The sequence below is a fragment of the Parathielavia appendiculata genome (genome assembly GCF_033297405.1).
Source record: "Parathielavia appendiculata strain CBS 731.68 unplaced genomic scaffold N657scaffold_20, whole genome shotgun sequence".
NCBI classification, from domain to species: domain Eukaryota; kingdom Fungi; phylum Ascomycota; class Sordariomycetes; order Sordariales; family Chaetomiaceae; genus Parathielavia; species Parathielavia appendiculata.
Genome location: NW_026944239.1, coordinates 1 through 26,598, shown reverse-complemented (window position 1 = coordinate 26,598; position 26,598 = coordinate 1). Strand labels below are relative to the sequence as shown.

Here is a 26,598-nt window from a genome sequence, read left to right as displayed (position 1 = left end):
GTCCGCTGCGTGAGGTTGTGGTCGAACGGCAATATGTGGGCTTCACGAATTGTCTCATTTAGAGTCGGGAGTAACTCAAAGCTCAGGCTGCGTAGTGAGGACATGTTCGCATGCTGCTGAGGCGTGTTTTGAGAGTTGATGACGGTGACACATGTGGAGACGGATCAAAAGTGGGAAACCCACCATTTCGGCGTTTGCCGGCTGTGTCGCCAAGAACCTCTCACCATCTCACATCGGTGTGCACCCCACACCACGTCTTCAACCACTCACTTGTGGCAAAGTCTCGGCGTCGTCTTCATTCCAGGCAGCGAGTCCACGTGATATCCGACATCAACATCAAGCTGCCGGGTTTCTAGCTCGAGCGTTGCTACAGGCCTCGACACCTCTCAAAGACGGTTTCGGCACTTAGATCACCGGGGTGGACCGATCGGGTCTTTAACAAGCGGAACGGTTTGCACTTCGCACGCCATTGGAACAGGACCTCCAAAGCGCAGTATCATCTGGGAGGAACTCGAGAATAGACGGCAAGGTATAGAAGCGCATCGGTCGGAACTGTCAACTCGACGATCCCACCGAAGCCGCTTCTACAGAAGATGAGAGGAGTTTTGCTCCGGATTTGGTTGCTCGCCTGATCAGATGCACCGTCAAAATGGAGTTCAACATCGAGTAGGCAAACCATTATCGCATCCGCGCCTTCTTCTGGCTGACAAGATGGCAACAGCGATTTGCCCGTGCTTTTCCCCTATCCTCGGATTTATCCAGGCAGGTCATCTTCCTTCTGCTGTTTCTGGACACTCAAGACGCTAATCTGTGCCCAGAGCAATATGCGTATGTTTGGCCTCCACTTTGCGGCGCACTTCACTAACTTCCATGCTGCCATGTAGCTATATGGTGGACTTGAAGAGTGAGGATTTACTTCAAACATAGCTCTTGACTGACGTGCGGATTGCTGGCTAACGGATACGCTCAGAGACACTCGATGCCGGGGGAAACTGCGTGCTGGAGATGCCCTCGGGCACCGGGAAGACAGTCACCTTGCTGTCCCTCATTGTGGCCTACCAGCAGTACTATCCGTCACACCGCAAGCTCATCTACTGCTCCCGTTCGTCATTGCTCTACCCCCAACGACGTCAAATCTTGCATGGCTAACTGGCTGTCCAGGCACAATGTCCGAAATCGAAAAGGCCCTGGTCGAGCTCAAGGCACTCATGAAATTCCGTGCACAACGGCTCGGATATGAGGAGGAGTTCAGAGGTCTCGGTCTGACCAGTCGAAAAAACCTCTGCCTGCACCCGTCAGTGAAGCGGGAGAAGAGCGGTAACGTGGTCGATGCACGCTGCCGCAGTCTAACAGCTGGTTTCGTCAAAGAGAAGAAGGAAAAGGGGGAGGAGGTTGAAGTCTGTGTCTACCATGACGTAGGTTCCAACTTCTCTCCACCACTTGCCCGCTCCGTATGCTGATGTACACTCCAGAACCTTGACCTTCTTGAGCCTCACAACCTCGTTCCGAATGGTGTCTGGACACTGGACGGCCTTCTGCGGTACGGCGAGCAGCACAAGCAATGTCCATACTTCACCGCCCGGAGGATGGTGTGTTGCCCTTATTCTTCGGCTTGCCTCCCGGTGCTGACTACGTTCAGATGCAATACTGCAACGTCATCATTTATTCGTACCATTACCTTCTGGATCCCAAAATTGCCGAACGAGTATCCAAGGACTTGTCCAAGGATTGCATTGTCGTCTTTGACGAAGCCCACAACATTGACAACGTGTGCATCGAGTCCCTCAGTACCGACATCACGGAGGATTCACTGAGGAAAGCCACCAGGGGCGCCCAGAACCTCGAGAACAGGATTAGCGAGATGAGGGATTCGGACCAGCAGAAGCTGCAGGATGAATACGAGAAGCTCGTCGAAGGACTCAGAGGCGCCGATGATGGCCGCCAGGAAGACTCCTTCATGGCAAACCCAAGTAAGCCGGCTAACTCTACCTGCAGTTCTCCGTGAAGATCACTAATTTTCTCTTTGTAGCGCTTCCGGACGATCTGCTCAAGGAGGCCGTTCCTGGCAATATCCGGAGGGCAGAGCACTTTGTCGCATTCCTAAGGAGGTTTATCGAATATCTCAAGGTCGGTTCCTGTTCGGCCTCGCTCTTCCAATTTCCGGTACTGATTCCCCCTAGACCAGGATGAAAGTCCGGCAGGTGATATCCGAGACGCCGCCATCTTTCCTTGCACATCTCAAAGAGCACACGTTCATCGAGAAGAAGCCACTACGGTTCTGCGCGGAGCGACTGACCTCACTGGTGAGGACGCTTGAGCTCACCAACATTGAGGACTATCAGCCCCTGCAAGAAGTTGCCACATTCGCGACCCTGGTAGCAACATACGAGAAGGGCTTCCTCCTGATTCTGGAGCCCTACGAATCGGACACGGCCGAGGTACCAAATCCGGTTCTGCACTTCACCTGCTTGGATGCTGCCATTGCCATCAAGCCCGTCTTCGACCGCTTCAGTTCCGTCATTATCACCTCGGGAACAATATCCCCGCTGGAGATGTACCCCAAAATGCTCGACTTCCCCACCGTCGTCCAGGAATCGTACAGTATGACCCTGGCCAGGCGGTCTTTCTTGCCCATGATCGTCACTCGAGGGAGCGACCAAGCGTCAATATCAACGAGCTTTCAGGTCCGCAACGAGCCCAGCGTAGTCCGAAACTACGGAAACCTCTTGACCGAGTTCGCCAAGATCACCCCGGACGGCATGGTTGTATTCTTTCCCTCCTATCTCTACATGGAGTCCATTATCAGCATGTGGCAGGGCATGGGCATTCTCGACGAGGTCTGGAAATATAAGCTCATTCTCGTCGAGACCCCCGATGCGCAAGAGACCTCGCTCGCGCTCGAGACATACCGCACCGCCTGCTGCAACGGCCGCGGCGCGGTGCTCCTATGCGTTGCACGCGGCAAGGTCTCGGAGGGCATCGACTTCGACCACCAGTACGGGCGCACCGTGCTGTGCATCGGCGTACCCTTTCAGTACACCGAGTCGCGCATCCTCAAGGCCCGCCTCGAGTTCCTGCGCGAGACGTACCGCATCCGCGAGAATGACTTCCTCTCGTTCGACGCCATGCGCCACGCCGCCCAGTGCCTGGGCCGCGTCCTCCGCGGCAAGGACGACTACGGGCTCATGGTGCTCGCGGACCGCCGCTTTCAGAAGAAGCGCAACCAGCTGCCCAAGTGGATTAACCAGGCGCTACTGGACGCCGATGTCAACCTGAGCACCGACATGGCCGTCAGCAGCGCCCGGCGCTTCCTCAAGACCATGGCCCAGCCCTTCCGCGCCAAGGACCAGGAGGGAATCAGCACGTGGAGTATGGAGGACCTGAAGAGGCACCAGCAGAAGATGGACGAAGACCGGATCAAGGAGCTGCAGGCGCAGGAGGAGGGGGAGTCGAATCCGCTGCCGAGGACTGTTGACGATGGGCGGGAGAGCGACTACGAGATGGATGATGACGATGAGGCTGAGTTGATGGCACTGCATAATGACGGCTGAGCGTCCACGACCGGACTCCCCTGTGGGTTATGTATTGTGTTGGCTAGATAATGTGCCATGTATGGAGTGATGGGCTCGTGTTGAAGTCCGGCTGCGACTCAAACCCAAAACCGACATCAACGCATGCTCTCTCGACATAGAACCACCTCAGTAATGCACGCTGCGCTATTATTCAGTTGTCTATCAAAGGGTATCTATGAATGCAAAAAAAAATAAAAAAATAACCCCGCCATCATCGCCATCTAACGCAGCGTTCGGTGCAAGCCTCAAACGTGTATTCCAATGCTAAACCTCACGCAACTTCACCAAACGCCATGCTAACAATGCTGTAATCCATCCACGCCCAACCCACAAAGCGCTGAAACACGCCCATGCCCACCCGGCTGAAGATCAATGCTCCCCCACAAAACCCCCCTTGGCCTTCTTGACCGCCCTCATGGCTGGCAAAGTGTGCCCCCTCCCAGGCACCCGCCCAATCTCCAAACACAGCAGCCTGATCAAATCCTGGTTGGCCCAGTAGCTGGTATGCGCGCTCAGCATGTTCAGGTACTGGATCTCGAGCGGCCCGCCCCCGGACCTGAGGTAATAATCAATCTGGCCGTTATCATTCAACAAGAAGGCCTTCTTCTCGGCGATCTCCTCCCTCGTAAAGTCATGCACCTCGAGCTCGAGCTGCGACGGCAGGCGGGCGGCGGTGGGCGGTCTCTTTGACGATGACGACTCCACGCCATCACCGCCCGTCAAGGAGGAGGTTGCTGCGGAGGAGGAGCCCGTCCACCCGCGGACGGCGTCGCCGACGGATTTGAAGAAGGACGTGTGAATGCTCGGCACGTAGGCCACCTTGAGACTGGCGGCGTAGACGGGGTCGATGGTGCCATTGAGCAGGTAGGCGATGGGGTCTTCCTTGGCGAGAATGTTGTAGATGTTATCGACGGCGATGCAGCCGAACCGGCCCAGGTCGCCGACCACGTCCTTAGCGACCGTGTCGGCGGCGTCGGCGCCGGGTTTGAGGCGGCCGCGCCGCGGGACTAGGCTGCCGCGCTCGAGGAGGAGGAAGAAGCCTGCCGGGCTGCCAAGGAGGAACAGGTTGGTCGTGTCGAACTCGAAGAAGCGCGTCTCGGGGATCGGGGTGGAGAGGTCGAGCGGGCGTGGGACGCGGGTGGGTTGTCTGGACAGGACTTCAATCGCCATGGCGCTGCCGAGGGAATGTGCGATGAGGTGCACGCGTCCTTTGTCGGAGAAGCCTGGGTTGTTTCTGCACCATAGGCGGTAGACGCGGTTGGCTTCGCTGACGAGCGCGGCGATCATCTTGGGTTTGAGATGCGACATGTAAAACGGGATGTCGAACATGACATCCGAGATCATGCCCCTGACGGCGGGAATGGTAGGTGGCTCGATGTCTTTCAGGGTGAAGGCCTCCGGGGAATGGGCTTTCTTGTCTTCACTCGTAGGGCCGTCCTCGAAGTTCACAATGTGGCGCCAGTTGACTGGTAGCACCATGATACCGTTTTGCTCAGGCCGAAGTACACTCTTGACAATAGGGCTATTGAGCTCGATGTTGACAGCTCTCCGGAAGGCATTGACGGCATGGGTAAAGTGATAGCTCTCAACACGTTCGGACAGCTTCTGGCCAATGCCGTGGGCGACAAGGACGAGATCTGTGACCTGACCACGTTCCTTGTCGGACTGGCATCCTGGGCAGTCGCCTCGCTCGGTAGCCTGGGGCGCTTCTGCCACTGAAGTCGCAGTTGCCATGGTCTTGCTGCTCGAAGCTGCCCGCTTACCGTGCACGCGTTCAAAGGCAGTCCGGTCAAACCCACGCACCACAGGCAATCCCACGGTTATCCCCCTCATGATCTTGGAGACGGGCCGCCGGCCGTAGTAGACCGATGGCCTTTGGCTAGGCTTGAGCAGAAACGCGGTTGAACCATCCTTATAAATGACATGGTAGTTGGCATACATCCGGGATTCAAGAGGGGCGAGTGCCGTGTCCTGTTCGGAATGGACCGGCTCGAGTGAGCCTTCTGCGGCTGCCTCTCCTCGGAAACATCTCGCAGCGCAAAACGGGTCCGATGATATTGGCGGCTCTGGTTGTTTATCGTCCTCCTTGGGTTTGTGTCGCTTATCGGTGACTTCGGGCCAGAGGCGATGTGCCACCTTCTCCTCGCCGAGCGGGCCGACGTCAAGAGCAGACCTGAGCTCATCGCCCCACGTTTCGGTCCACGGCCGGAGCTCACGATACCCTGCTTCTAGTTGGTTCGCGACAATAGGTTCGACGGGCACCATGGTATCCCTGGAAGTGTCAGCCTAGGTTTCCACGCAGTGTTGAGGATGAATGCTCACCTGTAAAACCACGTCGCCCTTAAGACGGTGGCAATGTCGTTCACCGGAGACCAGTAGATAGGCTTCATCTGGAGGACGGGCAGCGAGACCATATGTAACCGTGAGATGCCTACAGGCACCTCAACCGAGTCCTCCTGCTTTTCCGCAGTTGGTCGCTCACGCGCTGACGCGAGACTGTCATCTCTGGCCCTACCCCTCGGTGTCATCCTCGCCAGCCTGTCATCGGGGGTAGCCACTCCTGACGACCTATCCGACCTCGTAGTCGGCTCAACACGCACAAATGGCTTCCCCGAGATGCCGTCATCTAGAACCGGCGGTCGTGCGGGAATAAATCCGCCAACAGGCAAACTCGACGGAAGAACTACCCCATCAGCAGATGCCGTAGACGACCTCGACCCGACACTCGTGGCAATCTGTACGACCGGACTGGGCCCTAACGCCAACGCCGCTTCGGACGCAGGCGGCATCGCGCCCTCGGCCTCCACCCTCAACCGTGTCAACTGCGCCATAACCCCTTCCAACACGCGATCATGATCCAGCATCTGCTGTCTCCGCCTCGTAACCGCACAAAATTCCCTCCGTAGCTCAGCCGACGCATCAATCGCCAACTCGGCGCAACAAACCGGCACGCCGCCATGCTCCGGCGTGACTAGACCCTCTCCCACCCCAGCCGCACCTCCAGCCACCGCCCCCGGCGCCAGGCCCTCCCGATCATGTTTCCCCCTGTGTTTCGCCGCCAGCGAATTCACGATCGCTGCCAACTTCTCGGCATTCTCTTTCGACAGGGCCGGGCTCGGGTTTCGGTTGCGCCGGGCGTGTTCGTGGTTGCGCTTGTCGCGATCCGAGGCGAGGCCGAGCCAGGCGCGCTCGAGGGCGGCGTTGTCGCCCGGGGAGAAGGGCCGGAGAAGGGATTTGGCGACCTTGGAGTCTGACGCGCTGACGATGGTGGCGGCCGAGAGGGGGTCATCGATTGGGATGAGCGAGGCGTAGAAAAATTGGGCTTGGATTGGCGGGATGCCTTCGAGGCCTTGGCCGGGTTCGGGGACAGGAACGGGCGCGAGACGGCAGGGGGTGATGAGGGTGTGATGGGTTGGGGACGGGGTGGTCATGGTTGGTGGTCTTGAGAATCTAGGCCAATATAGGGTTTGTCAGCAGTGTTGGGGAGACAATAGAGGATGGGTCGCATGCGAGAGGGCATCAATATGGTCGATCAGGGAGAGGAATGTTGTCCAGATCGGTTGGGAGTACATACCTTGTCCTACGGGGGGAACCGCGGATGAATATCAGGCAGCTGCACACCGCCAACTTTGAAGCTATGGCAGAGGCATACACTCCTTGTTGTGGCAGTCAAATTAGATCAATCTCGAGTTTGATCCAAGAAACTGTGAGAAGGGACAAGATGCAGAGTTTGGGTCAGGTCCGGTCCGAGACATGGTGAGGAAAAGTCCGGGCTGTTTGGTGCTCCTGGAGAGAAAGGCATCTTCCAATTGCTGTTGCGAGTTCATCAGTGGGCTGATGACGTGGTGAGCCGACCCGGCAGTGTCTGCCTGCCGCCGAAAGCCCAGCCTTCAGGCCAACCCCACTTTCTTCTGGCTGCCACAAATTTCCAAAAATCGGGCAGTTGGCCTAAAGATAGGTTCGATGGGATAACTCTCACCGCAATTGGAACCCGAGCTCATCAATCTGCCCCGAGTTGTTACGAACTTCAATTCCGGCTGAGCCTCCATTGTAAGAAGACAACTGGATACCCCTACTTGTTTGTTTAGGTAGGGGGCCTGCGCAAGTGCCAAGAGCCACCAAGTAGACCTGACGGATTGTTTAGCGGGGAGGCGGTCCCGGTTGGATGGAAGTTTACCAGACGCAACATGAAGTTATGCCCCACGGTCAGTCCGGGCGGCATGTGTCAGCCTTGCAGGCCGCTTCAGCATGCGAATGTCACGAGAAAGAAGACGGGGTGACATTTCGCCGTTCATTCTTTCCAGACATACACATACATACAGGTTTGCCTTCCCATTGTTCTATCAATATTGAAGGACTCTCAAATCCCCCCAAGCAATCATCTAGCCGATCGTCAGGATGAAGTTGTTGTTTCAAAAGATGAAAAAGGAGGGAGAGACGAGTCGGGACGAGTCGCGGCCAAGACCACTCTCCCACCGCTTCCCATCCGTCATCCAACCAACCTCACGTTCCCCAGGAATTGCAACAACTATCGCCAGAGGTGCATCAACGCCAGGCTCAGCTCCAGAATGAAACCGCATGAAACGAAAAGCCACGCCAAGCAATGGACCCGCAACGTCTCGCCTTCCGACGCACCAAGAAGCAATCCCTCCAGATCGTCGTCTGCGATACCCTCAACGTCTCTAGCATGGACAGCCTGTTTGCCATCTTGCAACAACCAGCATCCACCTTCGTCCAGGTCAACCCGGGCAAGTTCGTCCAGTTCACGCCAGCCTCGCTCTGCCCCGTGTGCCTCAACCTGGATCCCTTCCAGGTCCCGCCCCAACATAACCGCGAGCGCAGGGACCGGCCTTGGGCGAGATTCGAGTTCAAAGTCCCGCACGATACGCCCGTGGTGCATTTCCAGATCGACAAGGGAACCGGTCTGGTGGAATCGAGCCAGGGTGGGTGTCTTACCTGCAACATGGCTACGGCTTTGAGTGCTATGGCACCGGGATGGGGGGAGAAGAAGGCCTTTATTCATGTGTTCCTCGCGCCTGGCCTCCGCTGGTGGTTCGTTTTGAGATTGGTGCGGTGGGGAGCGTGACCGTAGGACCAGAGGAAGCACTGACGTACGGACTGTGCTGCCCGAGGGGCAATTGACGTTTGATATCTTCGTGAGAAACAACGATGAGCAGTGTGGGTACAAGTTCAGTCGAAGTTGAAATCTACCGGCCTAGCGTTGTTCAAGAGGAGCTCCGGTTGGTGGTGAGTGCTTTTACTTTCCGAGCCAAACCTCTTCGCATTCCTTCATTGGACAAGAACTGACAGATCTCTCTCTTGTCTGCACAGACTATACTCTAGATGAGTTGATTAGACTCGGTGTCGCTTCCGACAACTTTCCCCATGCCGGATCTTACGAATCCTTCCACTTCATGAAAGAACAGGTCGAGAATTGCATGGAAAACCACCAGTGCTCGCTCGCCGCACTCCTCACGCGCCTTCTATATCGAGTCATCTGGCTCAAATTACCTCACACTGCGAGTGGGACTCAGCTCATTGAGCCTCAAGGATCCGTTCAGGTCCCATACATTGCATTAAGCTACTGCTGGGGCCCCGTGCCCCCGGCAACCTTCCTCACCAACGAAGACATCTTAGCCGTGCGTAAGGCTGGCATTGACTACCACGACCTCCCGCCACTCTTCCAAGACGACGTCACCATATCCCGCGGTCTCAGCTTCCAGTATCTCTGGATCGACCGTCTCTGCATCATCCTGGGCAACCGCGGCGACTTTGCCCGGCAGGCACCCAAGATGGGCGACATCTACGGCGACGCCACCATAACTCATGCCTCGCTTCCGCAACAACCGAAAACGACTGCATCCTCACTCCCCGCGACGCCAAATGGGAGCCCATGACTCTTGAGATCAGCGCCAACAATCTCAGAAAGCTCCGATTCTCCATGCGCCATCGCTCGCATCGTCTCGGATCCGAGTCTCGGGGCGGCGGCTACGGTAGGATCCCGGCCCGGGCCTGAACTTGGCAAGAGCGCATGCTCTCGACGCGCACCAACTTCACCCAGTCAGCGCTCAAGTTCGGGTGTGATGCCCACCCGGTCTGGGAAGGGTTCGGGCCGGGAGTGACGGGCCACTCGTGGGGCGCGCAGCTCGAGAACATCACGCACCAGTCGTGGTTTGACTTCGTCGAGGAGTTACCAGGCGTGGTATCACCAATGCCGCCGATCGGCGGCCGGCGATGGATGCTGTCACGACGCGTATCATGCGCATCAAAGGCTGGAAGTCCATCCGGGAGCATGCCCTGATTGAGGACCCGTGCTGGGTGGCCGATGCAACGTCCGACAGGCTGAAGGTGCCGTGCAAAATGCACGACGACTTCTACGCGCCGACTTGGAGCTGGTTAGAGTTATCAAACCCGTTTCGTACGTCTCTGCCAAGGGGTGGCTTGGATTTAACGAGACAGATTCTCCCATGCCCGAGTTGCAGGCCAAGGACTTCAATTGCCAGCTGGCTGTTCTCACTGTCGAAGGCCGCGTCATCACACGCGAGATGAACTGCGAGGTGAAAGAGAAGGAGGACGCTCCAGAGGAGCCTGGTGGGGAGAAATCTTTGATCTCTGCATACTTCATGCTCGGGCTGGAGGTGACGGGCCCAATGCCCATGACCGCTGATGTCAACCTGAAGCCTTGGACGGGCCTAGTTCATGGCCAACCCTACTCGACTGTCTTTCAATCCCCGTACAGCGAGAGGACCTCGTGGATCAGCAATCGTCTGTGTCTCTTGGAAGCAGGCAGAAGCTGAGCTGTAGCATCGTGCTCTGGGTCGGTCAAGGAGGGTACCTGGCGCTTCGGAGCGCTTAGGCATGGTGCATGGATCAGATCCTTCGTGTTTCCAGGGGGCGGGAAGACAAGTTCTTCTTCAACTGGCATGATGTTGCAGAGCCGTTTTCACCACGCTCACCTGGAAACAGCGCATCTTGTTCATGCTTCGGGGAAGCAGCGGAATCAACAACTGGTTGCCTGTGTGTCTCGTGTGTTGAGGGCATGCTGGCCAGGCGCCAGGCTGTCTGGTCCCAGGAGAAGGTTGCGAGGTATGAAGTAGTCACAATGTCAGGAGGCAAAAGAGGCGAAAAATGACCACGGCACAACCAGGATTACTTTGTGCTCCATTTCTGGGTAAATACTTTTCTCCCTTGCGTCTCACCCATGAGGTACCTTAACCCTTATTCGCGAGCAAGTGGTTCTTGGGCACAGAACGGCCCCCCGACTGTCTGCAGAGAGTTGAAGTTAGAATGAAATGGGTGCGCTTATGGTACGGCCGCCGAGGATTAGGTTGTGAGTCCAAATGGACGAGTTAGTTGATGTCATATCGTCTCAAGATGATTGCATGCCCAGGCACTCAAAGAGATGGAAATCTCATTTATCTCATGATAGCCTTGTTCTGGGTGTTTCTACCTGTTCCGGATTCAAATCCCCTTGAAGAAGCCGACCCAGTGCCCTGATGAAGAACAAAAACTCGGTGATCCGACGCTTTGTTGAGACTCTGCCGACGCACGTAAAACCAGCCGTTCTCCTTACCGTCCTTGAGCAAGCAATATGTATGCCGCACTTGATTCTTTCTCTTGAAACCTCTTCCCGGTATCCCAACAGCTCGTCACCACATCCATTCTCGTCGACGGACCTTCGGCGTGGGAGATATCGAGCTGCGTTCAAGGCGCCTGTGACGTTTGCATTAGGCCAAGCTCGGCGTTCCCACATCGGAGGCCTGTCTTGGGCTGCATCCGACGCGAGGTGAGGACTGATCCGTTTCCTGCGGGGTGCCCAGTGGTTTTGTGGTCGGCAGAACTTTGGATTGTGTCTCGTGGGTTGGTCAAGTAGGAGGGAGTGTCGGCGTTGAGCGCCGTCAGAGGTTGTGGATTGCTTTCCCTCCTCATTGACAACACCACACCAAGACACCAGTGCTGTGCTGTCCCCGCACGACCTCAATGTTGATCCTCGCGCCTTTTCATCCTCCGCACCTTCAACCTTCGCAGACCGGTCGAGCCAACCAGCTCTCCTCTCCCCATGGAACCAGAGACATATCGACTCCCCTTTTGTGTGCTTCTTCATGTCATAGGACTGCTCCCAATTGACGTTGGAAATCAGGAATATTTGCGCGGCCCATGCTCATTCCTCTTTGTCGGGAAAGGGTTCTAAGATCCGTTTCCGTCGTCTCAGAAACTAGGGGCGATGTTCGCGCAGGTCATCTGGGGTCTTGAACACGCTGTCGCCGCTGATGATGACTGGATATCGCGGTTCGGGTTTGGGCATTGAGTTGTATATAGCGGCGGCCTGCCATGCTCCTGGTGCCCATTTGCTGCGAACGCTGTTCCGGTTCTCGAGCTGTGAAAGCCTCTCAACCTATGAAATGGCGATGGCACGCCTCAAGTCTTCAGACATGTTGAAGTGACAAAGGGGGGTTGCTTTGTTGATGGAAAGGGACGCAGACCTTGGAACCGGCGCTCCGTTTGGAAGGAGGATGGGAAATGCGTCAAGCACTCGGATGCGTTATGCCTGGCTAGAAAAGTGACAAGGTTCGACTCAGCTTGCGACATCCATGAGGTGAGTCACTCGATGGAATTCCTCAATACTCTAAGCTTACCAGGTGCCTTACTTCCCTCTTCTTCTTCCCCTTGCTTTTCCTCTTCTTGCTCTTCAATTTCCTCTTCTTCTTCTTCTCCTCTTCTTTTTTTCTTCTTCCTCTTTACACACGAAAACCTTAATGGGCCTACAATTTGGTGCCTGACATGTCTTGAACACACCTTTTCAACATTGTTGCGGCCCAGCTGCACCGGTGCCTTGAACGACGCCAAGGTGGTCGAAGACACCTCTTCCCCAACTTTCCGCACAGCAGCGGAGCTTGCGGACATTGAGCAGAAGATGAAGGACAAGGACATTAAGGATAAAATCAGCCCCGTTGTTGAAGAGGTACGTGGTGGCCTTGTCAAGCAGCCGAGCCTCCCCTCTTCCCACCCCGGGCCCCTTCGTTCGTGGATGAGGCCGACCAGTTACATGCTTGTCAGGTCAACTCTCGACCTAACACGCCAGTAATGGCCGCTGCTCAGCTCGCTACTGGTGCCAATACCGAGTAAGGTCCATGGACGCCTTTCGAGCCTGCTGATGTGGTAGCTTCTCGACGCCCTGGGTTTCGTGGACGTCCGTGGGACTTGGCCAGGACAGGGATGGGGTTTCAGGTTCGGTCGATGACCTGCTTTGAGTATGGATGGTACCGGGTGCAAGAAGTTTGACAACCAAATACATCTCAGTCTCGTCTGCCACACAGTCATGCTCTTTGTCCAGATCCTTCTTGCACGTGCACACTACCTAACGTAGGTACTCTCACTTTTCCCCTCCTTATCGACCATCTCAAAGGGGCCCGTCACACCGAGGCCGCCCAAGCTGGGGAGCATACGAACCTATCTCCGGCCAGCTCCATGCGTTCCATAAACCGCCTGTTACGCTGCAAGCCGCCAGTCCTAGCAGCCAGCGAGAGCACATGCTCCAGGCGGGCGATGGGATTTGGTCGCCGAAAGACCACTCTAATATCCGTAGGGTTTGTGTGGCGTCTAAAGCGGCTTATCCTTTGCGCCGCTCCCGAACGGAGGAGACCTTGTAGTTGTTCGGGAGAATCCCTAGGGTGTAAGCAACGTCGTTCTGCTTACGTTCGCCAAGATCTGCAGTGCAGAGCATGCCTTTTTCGGCCTCACATAATATATTGATGACTTCTCGTTGGCTAGCCCTATGAACAACCTAAGGTACCTTGTTCAGCGAACACGGCGCAACCAACAAGGCCACGATGGTTCTCCAGCTTCCAAGACGGCCTTACACAATTACACCGCACCTACAATCTCTTAATCATAGCAACCATGATGCACATTCGGTATAAAAAGGCTGCCCGTGAGCATGGTGTCTCTTGTCTTCGGCCATCTTCACAAGCTCCTCCAAGACTGCGAAGTCTCTATCATAATCTATCATTCTCTTGCCCTTGAGAACCTCTCTGCTTCTTCTCCATAGCTCCTCTCACCCCAATCCCCATGAAGCTCTCGGTTGTGCTCGCCCTCCCCTTTCTCCACCTCCCGCTATCCTACGCGGCTGTGGGCGGGCGCTGCGCGGGCACCTGGGGTCCGCAGTGCATCTGTCTCGACAGCCGCGAGTGTGAGCGCCGCGGCGGCCACGCGGCCGAGGGCACCCCGGGCGACTGGCCCTGCCCCAGCGACCCCATCAACGTCATGGGCTGCTTTCTTCAGGGCTGCGCCGAGGGCAACACGTATTGCACCTGGAGGGAGGGTTGTACCGGAACGCCCCTGACCAGTGAGTTGGATTCAGTCCCATGCGAATAGCACAAGCTTCAGCCGGAACGCAGATTCAGTTCTGTCTCCTGAGCTGGTGGCCAATCGACTTGGTACATTGTAATCGAGGGACTAACTTTCACTTCAGACCCTACTTGCCCCGGAGGAAACGACTACATCTGTTGCCGACGTTAGTGCCAGACCCGGGATCCCAGCATCTGCCCGCCAAGGTCCGATCGGTCGTGTTGGAAGGAAGCAGAGATGGTGTAATTGCTGGTTACAATACGTATATAGCAAGTTGAACGTGGTTGGAGTGATTCTTGCTCATCCTACTTGGTAAAACGCGGTGCGAGGTTCACCATGGCCCTTGATCCTCTAACTCCACCTCGTGCCTCGTTACTTCTCGCCGCCGCCCCGAATCCCCCCCCCTTCCCCCCAAGTTCCTTTCCCTCTCTTACTAATAAAGCATTTCGATGTCCCCCTGAGCCCAAATCTCGACCCGCCGTCCAAGGACCTGATTAATTTCGAGTCTATCAAGCCGAGAGACGACAGCTATGACGAAGGGACTACCTCCGTCCGTTAAGCGGCACATTGTGCCATTCTACTCCCAGCCCACGCTCACATCTGAGGATAAATGGTGCGAATGGCTCGGCCGTGCGCCTCCGGGAACGAAGGCAAACATCCGGCCCGTGACTGGTCAGAATTGACAGAGGGTGCAGCGTCTCCTTGGCTGGTGGATGGAAGACCTCCGTATCGAGGGATGTCACCGAGTTCGGCTACCATACTTATTTTCCACATCCTCTCCCACAAGCGCCCCCTCCCTCAACCATTTCTTTCCCTGATTTCCCCCGAATCTTTCTCCCCTTCTCTTCCCTTTTTTACTTATTTCCTCTGCATGATGCCACACATGAGATACTTTGAGGTGTCGTTCACGTGGTCGAGCAAGTCATATCTGACGTTTTGCTTTCGTGGCAGGGAATTTGGCGGAAGGAGATGACAGAGATGTTCGGCCCCTCTGCCCAGCCGCACAGACTCCCAGCCACAAATCTTCAATCATATGGCATCTACGGATTAGTTGATCCTTGATCAGTCGAGTATCACCATCCAACCTGAGCCACCGTGACGCGTCACCGATCCATCACCGCGGCGATGACATGCTCTCTGCATGGGGAATAGGCCGAGGACCGACCGACTGCATTCATTGTGTCAGTTTATTAACTGTACTGGAGGAACTCATTAAGAGAGCAAGTTCGGATATCCACAAACAAATCCATGCCTACCCTTTGCCACCTCCCCCTTTCCAGAGTTAAAAGTGTATCTCACCAGACCCCATCAGAGAACGGCCTCCGAGATATCCTGGCGCGCGGTAAAGCGGTGGGCGCTGAACTACGAAGATGGTTGCAGACTTTGTCGCACAGCAGCCCTCCGCTTGGCACTGCGTAGATGGACCCCTACACACGGGGCCATATTTATTTCACGGAACATTTCGCTTCCAGAATCTTCTGGCTGCCCAGGTCATGACGCATTTCTGGGCTGGACTGGTCATCCTTGCCAGGTGCTACGCTATGTGCCAAGACATGAGTCGAGGTGTCACGGACCTCGACGAGGACGTGAATGTGGCTTGCATGCAATTGTTCGAGTGCTCGCCCCTGCAGGTCTCCGGGACGCCATGGGGCCCCCAAGCTCTCGGTTCACACTTCGCAGACATGATATGTTCTGCAGCAGACTATTTTACCTCAAGGGACAGAGGCATATCGGGACCTATCATCCTCTTGTTCCCTTTGTGGATAGCCAAGGATGTGTATGCCAATATGCAGAATGATTTGTCAAGACTTAAGGAGGTTTTCTGCGTTGGGGTGTTTCAGGAACTTGGACGCCGTGGCATGAAAATCTCGGATGCTTTGGTTGGTCTAAGTACAAAACAACCTTAAGGGTTTATTGGGCGTCTCTCTGACGTGGCGACACTGTGGATTTTACAAACAGATCTCCATTCTGAGCGTTCTCTGTTTGCAGAGTGACCACCTGCCGATACATTATGTCTCAGGATGACGTGGTCATCCTTGCGATCTCAATACATTGCCCATCCACCGCTCGCCGAGATCACCTGACCACTAATCCACCGACTCTCCTCGCTAGCCAGCCAAGCGACAATCTGTGCGATGTCGTCCACAGTTCCAATCCGATTCTCGACAGGGGTTTGCGACTTCTGCATCTCGATGTACTCCTTGGGGATATTTTCCATCAGCTGGGTCTGGACAGGCCCCGGGTTGACCGCATTGACCGTGTGCCCTGCGGCTCCCAAATCCGCCGCCCAGCATCTGGTCAAGCCCTCCAGCGCAGCCTTGGACGAACAATAGACTGACAGATCCTTGAAGCCGTACCTAGCTCCGACAGAGCTGATGTTGATGATGCGTCCTGGACGACGGAGATGCGGCAGCACGGCCTGGGTCATGAGCAGTGGGCCCCTGACGTTCAAGTCGTAGATGGAAGCAAAGTCTTCGACCGTGATCTCTTGCAGCGGCTTGACAAGCTCTGCACCTGCATTGTTGATGAGGATGTCGACGCCGGTGCCGAATGCCTGGAATGTCTGCTCGAGAATTTGCTTGGGAACGGAGGGGTCTCTCAAGTCGGCCTTGATCTTGATGGCTTTGGAACCATTGCCCAGACCATCAATCTTCTCGATGAGAGCTTCCATTGTCTTTTAGCTGCCCTGAGACGTGTATGTGCCGGCTACCTATTTACATTGTCAGCTGCAACTGTCCGGCTGGCTTGCGGCTAGAGATCTCACCTTTGCACCGCGCCGGGCCAATTCGAACGCGATCTCGGCGCCAATGCCCCTGGAGGTACCCGTCACAATAGCTACTTTGCCTCTGAGGTCGAGGGATACATGTGGAAGGGGGTTGACTGACACCATCCTCAGTCGGCTCTGTGCGTATCAATGTGGACAAACTGATACGATAATTGCGATGAGTATCTTGGTTAGACCTGAAGGTTTTGATCTTGTTCATCGATTCGTTTGGAAAAGTCAAGCACACTTATAAAGACAAGTTTCTCCTGCTCTCAATAACAGCTTCACAAATGAGCATCGGAGTTTATCGTACACTCCCATCCTGATATCAAAGTGCAGCTGGTTTCTGAAACCCGCTCGGTGGAATGCTTCCCCTTTGGGCTAATCGAGCTGGACAAAAATACCTTATACCTGCAGATCGGCATGGGTGGGACTCGGCGTCTTGGCTTTGTTAGCCGAGTCTTGCGACGGTACGTACCAGTCGACCGGACCTGTCTGGCACGTCCATGCAGACCGGCTTGGAACCCATGCAATTATTGGAACTCTCTCCGGAGACAAGGCAGCGGCCGAATGTTCCATTTATTGAGCCTCGCCCCGTGCATAGAGACTCCTGAGCTTTGCCCATTGTGTAGTCTTGGGCCGCCTAGGCCGGCATTTGCCCCGCCCTGCTGGACGGCTCCCTGCACGGAGCTTCTCCTCCCCCCTTCTCCGCTCAGGAAGGGAACGGTTCTCTGCGCGAGGTTGCTTACACATCAGCTCGGCTAATCCGGATCCAACGATGTAATCCTCAAGGTCAACAACTCGAGGCCGCGAGGCGCCTCGAAGCCATTGGGGTCTGTTCTCGCCCCCGCCAACCGCTGACACATCCATGACAATGTCAGCGCCCGGTTATGCTAGCTTCGATAACATTGCGAGGTCAATGCAAGCTTCCGATGGAAGCGGACCCTCCCTCCTACGATGAATGGGCAGGCCGCATGTCTATCACTCAGCTGAATAGCAGGTATGAAAAGGGGTCACCTCCTTTTGTCGCAATATCACAGCTTTGCCTCTCTTTATGTATCCTCTCACCTCAAGATACCGTCACCTTGTGAACCGTTTGGGTCTAATCAGCCTTCACTGCAAGAACCACCCAAATACTCTTCGATCCAGGCTAGAGCCTCCAGCAATCAAAATGGTCAAGATTGCCATCGTCTACGTATGTTTGTCCTTCCCGCCCTTCACACACCGCGGCGTGCGTCAACCACATATGGAGCGCTGGATCCCCAGCGGCTCCTGGAATCGCACTCCTGCTCGTGCCACCTCAATCCTATGAATCGACACAACGCTGGTTACTGACTCCAAGTGTGCTGCAGTATTCCATGTACGGTCATATCAAGACTCTAGTCGAAGCCGAGAAGAGGGGCATTGAAAAGGCGGGCGGCACCGGCGACGTGTTCCAGTATGTCGAGACATCTCTCTAAGACGAAACTGTGCAAACGCTAGAACCCCGGACATTGATACATGCTCTCAGAATTCCCGAGACCCTCTCCGACGAGGTTCTCGCCAAGATGTCCGCGCCTTCCAAGCCCGCTGACATCACCGTGCTCGAGGACCCCTCAGTGCTCGAGAACTACGACGCCTTCCTGCTCGGCATTCCCACCCGTTACGGCAACTTCCCGCTCAGTGGAAGACCTTCTGGGACAAGACCGGCAAGCAGTAATCCTCGGGCGGTTTCTGGGGCAAGCTGGCCGGCGTCTTCATTTCCACCGCCTCACTCGGCGGCGGCCAGGAGTCGACCGCCCTCGCCGCCATGTCCACCTTGGCCCACCACGGCATCATCTACGTGCCCTTCGGGTACGCCAAGGCGTTTGCCCAGCTGACCGACCTCAGCGAAGTCCACGGCGGCTCCCCGTGGGGCGCCGGCACTTTTGCCGGTCCCGACGGCTCGCGCCAGCCCACCGCCCGAGAGCTCGAGGTCGCAGAGATCCAGGGCGCCGAGTTCTACAAAACCGCGCTCAAGCACTTCGGTTGACTAGATAGTCCCAAACGCGGCAAGAAGGCCGGTGAGAACGGAGAGGCGGCAGTGACAGAGCATGCCGCCGCGAGGAGCGCGAACGGCGTGACCGGCGGCCGGCGGTGCTACCAAGGCCCAGGCCCGGCAGACACCGCGGCAAGGGCAGCCGGAGAACGACGACAAGGAGGGCAACCTTTCTGGGCTGCCGTCCAAGTGCGTCCTCTTGTAGGGATTGAGAACCATCTTTTGATAGACGGATAAAGTCATAAATATACCATAATCATTCCCAATGTATGAGATCCCTTGCCTAGTCGACCTGAGTCGGGGAGCGACCTCCATCTTAGCCACGGCTGGCGATTGGGTGTGGTATAGAGCGGAACACAGATGCTCTCAGGGTTAAGCTACATGAGTATTCTATGAGCGCTAAAACATGCTGACGACCTGCTAAGACGGTTGATCTACGAGCCCGTGTCCTGCATTGTGTATTGTAACACCGGGTACAAATGAATGCCATTCGGGTGTCTGCTGCGGAGCTTAGTGTGAGACAGAGAGGCAGCGGGGAGACAAGAACTCCGGGAACGGAATGCTTGATCAAGATTGAACATCTGAAGAGCTGAGTCTCAGCAACTCGGGGTGACATAGAGTCAAAGAAGTATCGCCACCCCTTTGTGCAGGTTTGGAGGCCGTCCATATTCCATATTTCTTGATGGCCGGCTGGAGAAACCCTTAGAACTCCAGGCACCTTCCTTACCTTAGCTCTGAGCGAACCTAACCTGCCAACCAACACAAAACAGTCATTGAGCCACTTCGGTCGCCCGACGGGTTCTGCGGTCCTCAGCACAACAACGCCGGCTGCGCCGGCACGGATGCCCAGTGCTGTAATTCCGAAACGTGGGCCTGCGGCAATTCGGAGTATGTGGGCGCTTCTTCTCTTTTCTTACCTACCTACCCTTTCTGTTCAGTGTCGCCATCACCTCTCCGCTAACATACCGGCCAGAGAGGATTGTGCGGACGGCACGTGCTACGAGGGGTTATGCGCCGGCGACAAAGTCTACAGCACTGATGGCACCTGCGGCAGCGAGCATGACAACCGGCTGTGTGCTGGGAAATGGGGTGACTGATGTAACCGCAGCGGCCAATGTGGCACCGGCGCCGACTTTTGTGGCGAGAGCGTGTGTCAGTCGGGCAACTGTGACTGGTCGTGGCTCAGGCGCACTACGACGGTCACCTCCTCGGTGTCGTCCACAGCGTCGACCACCGTCAGCAGGAGCAGCACGAGCACCAGCACCAGCACCAGCACACGGCCTCTCCCGATGTTGTCCAGCAGCTGCAGTGACGGAACCGGAGCTGGCGGCCTCGCTGGGCTCTGCTCCTGGGCCTGCTCTCACGGCTTCTGCCCAAACCCCTGTACTTGCACCCCAGGCACGCCAGCCGCCCTGCCGCCCCCGACCGGCGACCGAGGCTACGCCCTGCTGGACCTCCGGGACGAGCCGGGCTTCTCCGACCTGTGCGACTTGGTGTGCTCGTACGCCGCCGACTACTGTCCAGAGCAGGTGTGCACCAAGACCCCCTACAGCACCGTGCAGCAGCCCGGCACCGTCTGCGTGCAGGGCGAGGGCGAGGGCGGCTACGCCGGCTTGTGCAGCTACGCGTGCCGCTACTACGGGTACTGCCCGTCTAGTTCCTGCACCTGCACCCTGTATGGCGCGGCCATTCAAGAACCGTCTATCCTTGGCACCCCGGGCGAGGCCGCACCGGGCGTCGACGACAGCTACGACGACCTGTGCAACTATACCTGCAACCGCGGTTACTGTCCCACGGAAAGTTTGCGCTTATTCGACCTAGACTTCCAGGCTTCCAGCTTGCCCAGGTTGTAGAATGTCGTTTGTTTTCCAGTCTCTTCGCAGATCTGCCTCCTCTGCGTTGGACCTTAATGTTCCTTGATAGACATGCAAGAAATGTAAAACGAAACGTTCGACGCTGGCAGACCTACCCATTTAGTGCCCACATTCCAAGTTGAGTAAGAGTTCCTGAACTCGTTTCTACGTCAAGTACCTGGTCGTTCGTGTTGCTTTAGCCTTTGACTATCTGTCCCGGGCCGCGTACAACAGTGACTGAATCCCAAAACCTAGGATCAGGTATCCTACACAGTATACCTTCAAGTTATTCGCGTTCTCCACAGGTATCAAATTGTGTCCGAATTTGGCAAGTTCCGGTCAGGGACAGGCTGTCCCCGACTCCCCTGACTCCATCCGATCCCAGCCCCACAACCGTCCATCCCCACCCAAGCAGGCCCATTTACCTTGCCCAAAGTTCTTCGTTTCCATGAGACCATGATCACTCGCTTCCTCCTGATCTTCCTCTCATTTTGTCCTTTTTTTCTTTAGCTTTCCTGGAGACAACAGAGGCCTCCGCTGGTTTTCCATCATGACCGACAGCGCGGAGACTACGCTGCCCTCCTACGAGGAGCAAGACAGCCCCCAGAATCGGGTGCTGCTCAACCCCAAGACGCGACGCATCCGCTGGACCCTCAATGGCCCGCTCGAGACAGCAATCACGCTCGCGCGCGACCGGTTTTTCGATCCGGATGAGGTGCCCGAGCCCTACCACCAGGGACATGCCTTTGCACAGGCGCCCCTCACCAAACCCAAGGTGTCGTCGCTCAAGCTCTACGTCGAGACGCTTGACGATTGGGACCACCTCTGGATGGAGATTCACAGAGATCACACGGACCCCAACGCGACGTATGACCCCGCCAATGTTGTCTACGGGCCGTTGCCGGGCGTGGACGAGGCCGAGCTGCGCGGCGGGAAGCATCTGTTGGTGTGCTGCGGCTTGAAGAGGCCGTGGGGTCGGAAGACGCAGCTGGTGGTCAAGGCGACGGGTAACTTTGTCACCATCCACGACTTCATCTCGACCGTGCACCCGTACCTGATGGCTCGGCGCGGCGATATCATCGAGACCATGAATCTGGATCCGGGCAGGACCAGAAAGCCCTTCGGACGCAAGACCAAGCTGATGGTGACATGGCAGTGCGCCAAGGGGGTGGAGATCTGGGATGAGGCGGATTGGAGGGCCTACCACACGCGCAACAAACCGAAGCTCCCCCTCAGTTCGTTGAATTTGCCTCCTGCACTGGTAAACGCCATGAGACTCGAGGCTCAGAGGAAAAGAGAGAGGCCTAGAAGCAAAACACTTGAGGAACTTTGGGGCTCGGATGACGAATGACGAATGACAGAACCGGGAGCTCGAGATACGGACAAGCGTCCACTGATAGAAATAATCAGCATCGGCAAGCCTGGTTCAATATCTGTCACTCCGTCGTGTAGAATTCTCTCCTTGTTGAGGAGTGGTGGTGTGCCAAGGAACAACAGCCGTTTGGGGGCGGCTTCTGGCTTCCTTCCCCATCATCACGAAGAGCCGGCTTGGCGCACGCTTTTGATTGGGTAATCGGTCTTGAACCCTTCCCACGGCTTGGCGCTGCTATATAATTTGCCAGAGCCACTTACACCTGCAATCAAGCCTCACCCGCGCCGCTGTGGTGTGGGTGAACGCCAAGCGACAATGCAGGAACTGGAGGGAGCCGGATAAGGGCGAGAGAAGCATGGTAGAGCACCAGACATGACCGCTGCTTGTGCGTTAGTAGGAGGGGCTTGAGAAGTGTGTATAAAGGGAACCACGGTTCTGCTTTTTCTTCCCCAGCGGCAAGCAACATAGACAACCCGCCTCCTCGCCTCGCACAAGTTCGAGTTCTACAATTGTATCTGTGCCAAATCAACATCATCACCCATCCCCCTCCTCATCCACACCAACCACCATGACATCCACGACCACGCTCCCCCCCATCACCCTCCTCCGCCCCAGCGCCCTGCTAATCCCCTCCACCGCCCCCCTGATCCTGGAGATCAACATCCCCATCTTCCGCGACGACCACGCCTTCCCCCTTACTCGCGCGCTCCGTCCGCAAGTCCCTCATTCCTGGGCGATCAGGGTGTTGTCGATGGAACTCCTTCAACTTCTCAGGGCAGTGGAGGTTCGAAGCTGGTTGCCATGAGTTTTCTTCTGGTCCAAAGTCGAGCCATTTAACAAGGTACTCGAGTTGTCCCTACGTGACGCGTGAATCCAGAATTTCTTCGACGTCTCATTCTTCTTCTTTGTCTTCAGCCTCTTCGTGCTGCGCAAGTCGTGCGTTCCTTGGTGTTGGTTCCAAAAGTGAAATATGGAAAACGTTCGTCCTCAGCCTCATCGTGGCTGGTAATGACAGTCGGTAGTTGGATGTCGATTGGCGGAGGGATGGGGGGGTGTGGGTTAAATCATCGATTGGTAAGCTTGTTCCAATCTGTGGTTGCCCTGTCTCCAGACGGCCCGTGGCCATGGCGAAACGTATCGTTGCCCCGTACCGCCTGCATGTTTGGGGACCAGTTCTTGCCATCCGAGGGCGACTTTCCGCCTAAGTAGAAGGAGAGGTCAGGCGACGCAAGGCGCCAGTGACGAAGACTCGCGCAAGCCGCAGACTTGCGGGAGAACCTAGTTGAAAGCCAGCTTGGACTAACTCCTGGCGATATTCTGTCACAACTCCACTCAATTTCCGGTTTTAAACTCCGATTAACGTTAGCCATTGCGACAATATTGCGATGTCGATGGGGAGGAGTATTCCCCTACGGTCGGCACTGAGGTGACGTACTACACCAAGCTTAAGGCTGCTCGGCGAATTGTGTGATCACTCTCGGGCGCCCTCCCTAGACAATGACGACCGGGAGGACCAGTACGAGGTAAAAGAGATCTGTGACAAGAGGATACGGGATGACAGCGGCTTAGATTCCCTGACTGCAGTCAGTCAACGGCCACAAGCATCCTGCCGATGATTCTAGCCACTAGGACGTCAGTATTCCGTCTGTACAGTGGCTCAAAACAGCCAACGCACCGTTCAGTAACATGGGGGCTCTTCTGCCATGTGAGTCTTGATAGTGTTTTCCAGCGCTTGTCACTACTGCTTCGCCCAGGTGGTTAATGGACTGGATGCAAGGTACTAAGGTGAGTCGTTTCATTCCATGCCCCTCTGGGTACCAAGCAACCGCGAGACATGAGATGGAAACCCGGCGAACAACGCTTTGTTAAATCGGTAATCAACCTGGAACCAACTACTACCACCATCGGATTCCTGTTCAGTTCCTTCTTGCCAGAAACTTGCAACCTGTACCTCAGCGAAGTAACGCGGTTTCGACAGCAGCAATGGACATCCGCGACGTCTCCAACCTTCCGCAATACTTCCAACTCCTCCGCGACCAGCAACAGAAGCTGCAGGATGCTCAGACCCGTAAGGGCCAGCGACCGGTGCGATTGCCTCGGGATCTTGTCTTAACTTTTGTGCCAAACCGAGTGCTTATCTTCTCTTACATCCGCAGCCGAGCAGTCCCGTCAGCCTAGGCACTAATACACCAGGACTCGTATGAGTGCCAATTGATATCCAGTACACCCAGCTTGTTAGTAGCCCTGTGTCCCTCGAGTATTTTCACCAGATTCTTCAAGTTGTAAACAACAGCAGCCTGTCAGTAGACTTTCAGATTGAATTGTGTGACGCGAAGTCCTGCTTCTAGCACCCCAGATGCCCAGGCCGCCATGAATCGACTGGCCAACGATTACAAGTGTGCGAGCAAATCTCCAACACCAGGCTACATACATCGTAACCGTTGTTGAACTTAAGTGGCTGCTGTTCATACGGGCTTCTTCAGAGACTTCAACAAGGGTGCAATCCGCGACTTCTTGCTCAACCCCACGCGATACTGCACCTTCTGGAGGCTAGGCTTGACGTCTCTAGCAGCTTGCTTCTCTTTCTCTTTTTCCTTCTCCTTTGGCTTTCCGCTCACGTCGACATCGTTGGCCGGGGGACCGTTCTCGTTGTTGTTTGTTTTGTCGGCGCCTTCGTCTCCCTTCGCGCCTGCGGCTGGATCGCGCTGGGAATTGTGAGAAGCTTCTGAAAGGGCTTGTGGCGCTACGTTGGGTTCAGCTTCGGTTTGTACTTCCTCGGTATGTTGCTGCTCGGGTTCTTGTTCGACGGGTCCGGCTTGAGGTATGGCGGATTCAGATCCGCGCGGACGGCCGCGCTTTCGCTTCGTTGGTGGCTCCTGAAGTCCTGCAAGCTTCTGTTCTCGCTGAGGTGTGGCCTCCGCTGCTGCCGGTTCGTCAACGTCGAGAGTGGGCCCCTGAGTTTTGGCGCCCTTCTTCTTTCGCCCTCTTTTACCCTTGTTGGCGGCTGGTTTTTGAGTGTCCACTGGCACCTTCGTGGGATCGACTTCGGTGGGTGTGGGTTCGGTGTCGGGAAGTGGTGCTTGAATGCCATCGCCGGCGGCAGGGTGGTCTTCTTCTCCCAGCTCGCCCGCAATATGCATGGTGTGCTGTGGAGCATCAGTGTCCTCCCGGCTGCCCTCCAGAGGGTCCAATTCCCGAGGTTCACTGTCCACTTCCTGGACAACTTTCCTCCTTTTCGTCCTCCGTGCCGAAGGAGTCGGCTCTAGCTCTGATGAGCCCAGGCCGCCAGATGATGCGATCTTCCTCCTACTCCTCGTTGCAGTCGCAGTATTCCCCGCTGCCATATCAGTCAGAACATCGGGCGATGACTGCTACTCGACAGTTAGTTGCCGTTCCCCAATGCCAACCGGTTAATTGATCGCAAACGAACCTGGTAACCAACGTCGTAGCTTAAAGACGTCTCGGCAACATCAACACCATCCATTTCCTCAAAAACGTCCGCCAGCCGCCTCGACGACCCAATCCGACTCGGCGTCGGGTACGCAATCGTCGTGGCCGCGCTCGACTTGTACAGCTCCCCTCTCCACATCGACGACTGCCCAGGCAAAAACGTCTCAGACACCTCCGGCAACGCCTCAGCCGACGAGCCAACCACCGCATACTCCCGATTCTGGCTCGAGGTGAGCGTGCTCTGGGCGACATACAGCGACGGCGGGGCGGTGTCGGGCATGCTGGACTCTGTGGTAGAAATACCGACTCCGAAGCCGGCCTTTTTCTTCCGGCTGCTTCTTGTCCGCCTGTCCAAGCTGGGTGGCTCTTCTGGCGGCACATGTACCAGCATCACAGGGCTGGAATCGGGCGGCTGCTGGACTGAGCTGGACGGAGTGCCGCGCTTGTTCCTCTTCTTCCTGGCAGGCGGCGACGACTGCGGAAGCGCGTACGGGTCCTGGGTGTCTGGCATGTTTTCGGGAGGCGCTCTATACTCGAGGCTGAGCTGCGCCATCTTGCGCTTTCCATATGTCCGGGTGGTTCTTTGGGACCAGGTCGAGGTTGGGACATCCCACACGTCGCTTGTGCCGCTGGCAGGCTCCTTGCTTGGCGTCGTGAGATCGGTCAAGTCAACCACCTCCGCTTGGGCCACGTCGCTTGACTGCTTCGACCTCCGACTTGCTGGCATGGGGTCAGTGATGGATGTGAGAGACGAGTATTCCTTGGCTTGGGGTTTCTGTCCTGGCGGCGGTGCTGATGATAGCTCGGTCCATGCCGACGCGGCGGGAACCACTGGAGCCGTGTCGGGAATGACATGATGCTCATCGACCGCAGCCTGCTGCTGGTCATAGACACGCTGGAAAAAAGAGGGGTCCGTCGAGCCCATGCCCGCGCTGTGCGACGCGTCAATGACGGTCTCGTGGGCTGCATCAAAGTCATTGCGGCGCATCTCATCTTCGTTCCCAGACAGAGGGCCGTCACCAAAGTCACTGCCATCGTCTTCCGAGTCGAGGATCTCCCGTCGGGATGCCATTACGGCTTTGTTCTTCTGTCGCTTGTTTGTGATGTGAGAGTTGTGGTGGGGCTGCCGATGGATGGATGGAATTTATTTCGCCCGGAGGCACGAAGCCTAAAGGGCCTTGGCACGCTAACTACATCCCATTCGTTGACGCTCAACCATCAAC

The 26,598-nt window shown here is 56.2% G+C and overlaps 10 protein-coding genes across 10 annotated transcripts; 7 read left to right on the top strand and 3 right to left on the bottom strand.

Moving 5' to 3' along the window:
• The first annotated feature begins 227 nt into the window (after nt 1-227).
• On the top strand, nt 228-3,740 carry N657DRAFT_649533 (DNA repair helicase). Its single transcript, XM_062793744.1, has 10 exons — nt 228-666; nt 722-762; nt 819-828; nt 885-904; nt 971-1,102; nt 1,162-1,415; nt 1,473-1,589; nt 1,640-1,970; nt 2,030-2,127; nt 2,181-3,740. Exons 1-10 carry the CDS (start codon nt 650-652, stop codon nt 3,549-3,551), a joined length of 2,391 nt encoding a protein of 796 aa, XP_062643740.1. The 5' UTR covers nt 228-649; the 3' UTR covers nt 3,552-3,740.
• Nucleotides 3,741-3,941: 201 nt separating this feature from the next.
• On the bottom strand, nt 3,942-7,003 carry N657DRAFT_683975 (uncharacterized protein; the record flags this gene model as incomplete). Its single annotated transcript, XM_062796627.1, has 2 exons — nt 3,942-5,844; nt 5,895-7,003. The coding sequence occupies 2 exons, from the start codon at nt 7,001-7,003 to the stop codon at nt 3,942-3,944; spliced, it is 3,012 nt and encodes a 1,003-aa protein (XP_062643739.1).
• Nucleotides 7,004-8,175: 1,172 nt separating this feature from the next.
• Nucleotides 8,176-10,369, top strand: N657DRAFT_636853 (uncharacterized protein; the record flags this gene model as incomplete). The annotated part of the gene is made up of 7 exons (XM_062791467.1): nt 8,176-8,515; nt 8,750; nt 8,929-9,311; nt 9,356-9,565; nt 9,599-9,737; nt 9,770-9,990; nt 10,032-10,369. 7 exons carry the CDS (start codon nt 8,176-8,178, stop codon nt 10,367-10,369), a joined length of 1,632 nt encoding a protein of 543 aa, XP_062643738.1.
• Nucleotides 10,370-13,367: 2,998 nt separating this feature from the next.
• Nucleotides 13,368-14,235, top strand: N657DRAFT_649530 (uncharacterized protein). Its single transcript, XM_062793743.1, has 2 exons — nt 13,368-13,917; nt 14,044-14,235. The coding sequence occupies exons 1-2, from the start codon at nt 13,641-13,643 to the stop codon at nt 14,088-14,090; spliced, it is 324 nt and encodes a 107-aa protein (XP_062643737.1). The 5' UTR covers nt 13,368-13,640; the 3' UTR covers nt 14,091-14,235.
• A 992-nt stretch (nt 14,236-15,227) lies between these two features.
• On the bottom strand, nt 15,228-16,590 carry N657DRAFT_683972 (NAD(P)-binding protein; the record flags this gene model as incomplete). Its single annotated transcript, XM_062796626.1, has 2 exons — nt 15,228-15,281; nt 16,000-16,590. The coding sequence occupies 2 exons, from the start codon at nt 16,588-16,590 to the stop codon at nt 15,228-15,230; spliced, it is 645 nt and encodes a 214-aa protein (XP_062643736.1).
• Nucleotides 16,591-17,854: 1,264 nt separating this feature from the next.
• On the top strand, nt 17,855-18,694 carry N657DRAFT_636850 (benzoquinone reductase; the record flags this gene model as incomplete). Its single annotated transcript, XM_062791466.1, has 4 exons — nt 17,855-17,878; nt 18,036-18,121; nt 18,194-18,281; nt 18,407-18,694. 4 exons carry the CDS (start codon nt 17,855-17,857, stop codon nt 18,692-18,694), a joined length of 486 nt encoding a protein of 161 aa, XP_062643735.1.
• Nucleotides 18,695-19,179: 485 nt separating this feature from the next.
• N657DRAFT_636849 (carbohydrate-binding module family 24 protein) lies at nt 19,180-20,553 on the top strand (the record flags this gene model as incomplete). Its single annotated transcript, XM_062791465.1, has 4 exons — nt 19,180-19,213; nt 19,471-19,592; nt 19,639-19,772; nt 19,809-20,553. The coding sequence occupies 4 exons, from the start codon at nt 19,180-19,182 to the stop codon at nt 20,551-20,553; spliced, it is 1,035 nt and encodes a 344-aa protein (XP_062643734.1).
• A 98-nt stretch (nt 20,554-20,651) lies between these two features.
• On the top strand, nt 20,652-22,031 carry N657DRAFT_649527 (uncharacterized protein). The gene has a single exon (XM_062793742.1). It carries the CDS (start codon nt 21,104-21,106, stop codon nt 21,902-21,904), a length of 801 nt encoding a protein of 266 aa, XP_062643733.1. The 5' UTR covers nt 20,652-21,103; the 3' UTR covers nt 21,905-22,031.
• Nucleotides 22,032-22,493: 462 nt separating this feature from the next.
• N657DRAFT_674495 (uncharacterized protein) lies at nt 22,494-24,103 on the top strand (the record flags this gene model as incomplete). Its single annotated transcript, XM_062795756.1, has 5 exons — nt 22,494-22,667; nt 23,292-23,392; nt 23,680-23,710; nt 23,882-23,993; nt 24,057-24,103. The coding sequence occupies 5 exons, from the start codon at nt 22,494-22,496 to the stop codon at nt 24,101-24,103; spliced, it is 465 nt and encodes a 154-aa protein (XP_062643732.1).
• Nucleotides 24,084-26,487, bottom strand: N657DRAFT_603548 (uncharacterized protein). Its single transcript, XM_062790151.1, has 2 exons — nt 25,356-26,487; nt 24,084-25,296 (listed from the first exon to the last, which is right to left on the bottom strand). Exons 1-2 carry the CDS (start codon nt 26,445-26,447, stop codon nt 24,391-24,393), a joined length of 1,998 nt encoding a protein of 665 aa, XP_062643731.1. The 5' UTR covers nt 26,448-26,487; the 3' UTR covers nt 24,084-24,390.
• Nucleotides 26,488-26,598: the final 111 nt, after the last annotated feature.

Coding starts and splice junctions, on each gene's coding strand:
- N657DRAFT_649533 (XM_062793744.1), top strand. Junction 905..970: donor CTATATGGTGGACTTGAAGA/GTGAGGATTTAC, acceptor GGATACGCTCAG/AGACACTCGATGCCGGGGGA. Junction 1,416..1,472: donor AAGTCTGTGTCTACCATGAC/GTAGGTTCCAAC, acceptor TGTACACTCCAG/AACCTTGACCTTCTTGAGCC.
- N657DRAFT_649530 (XM_062793743.1), top strand. CDS start 13,641: ATGAAGCTCTCGGTTGTGCTCGCCCTCCCCTTTCTCCACCTCCCGCTA. Junction 13,918..14,043: donor TACCGGAACGCCCCTGACCA/GTGAGTTGGATT, acceptor CTTTCACTTCAG/ACCCTACTTGCCCCGGAGGA.
- N657DRAFT_649527 (XM_062793742.1), top strand. CDS start 21,104: ATGACCGACAGCGCGGAGACTACGCTGCCCTCCTACGAGGAGCAAGAC.
- N657DRAFT_603548 (XM_062790151.1), bottom strand. CDS start 26,447: ATGGCATCCCGACGGGAGATCCTCGACTCGGAAGACGATGGCAGTGAC. Junction 25,297..25,355: donor GCTACGACGTTGGTTACCAG/GTTCGTTTGCGA, acceptor ACTGTCGAGTAG/CAGTCATCGCCCGATGTTCT.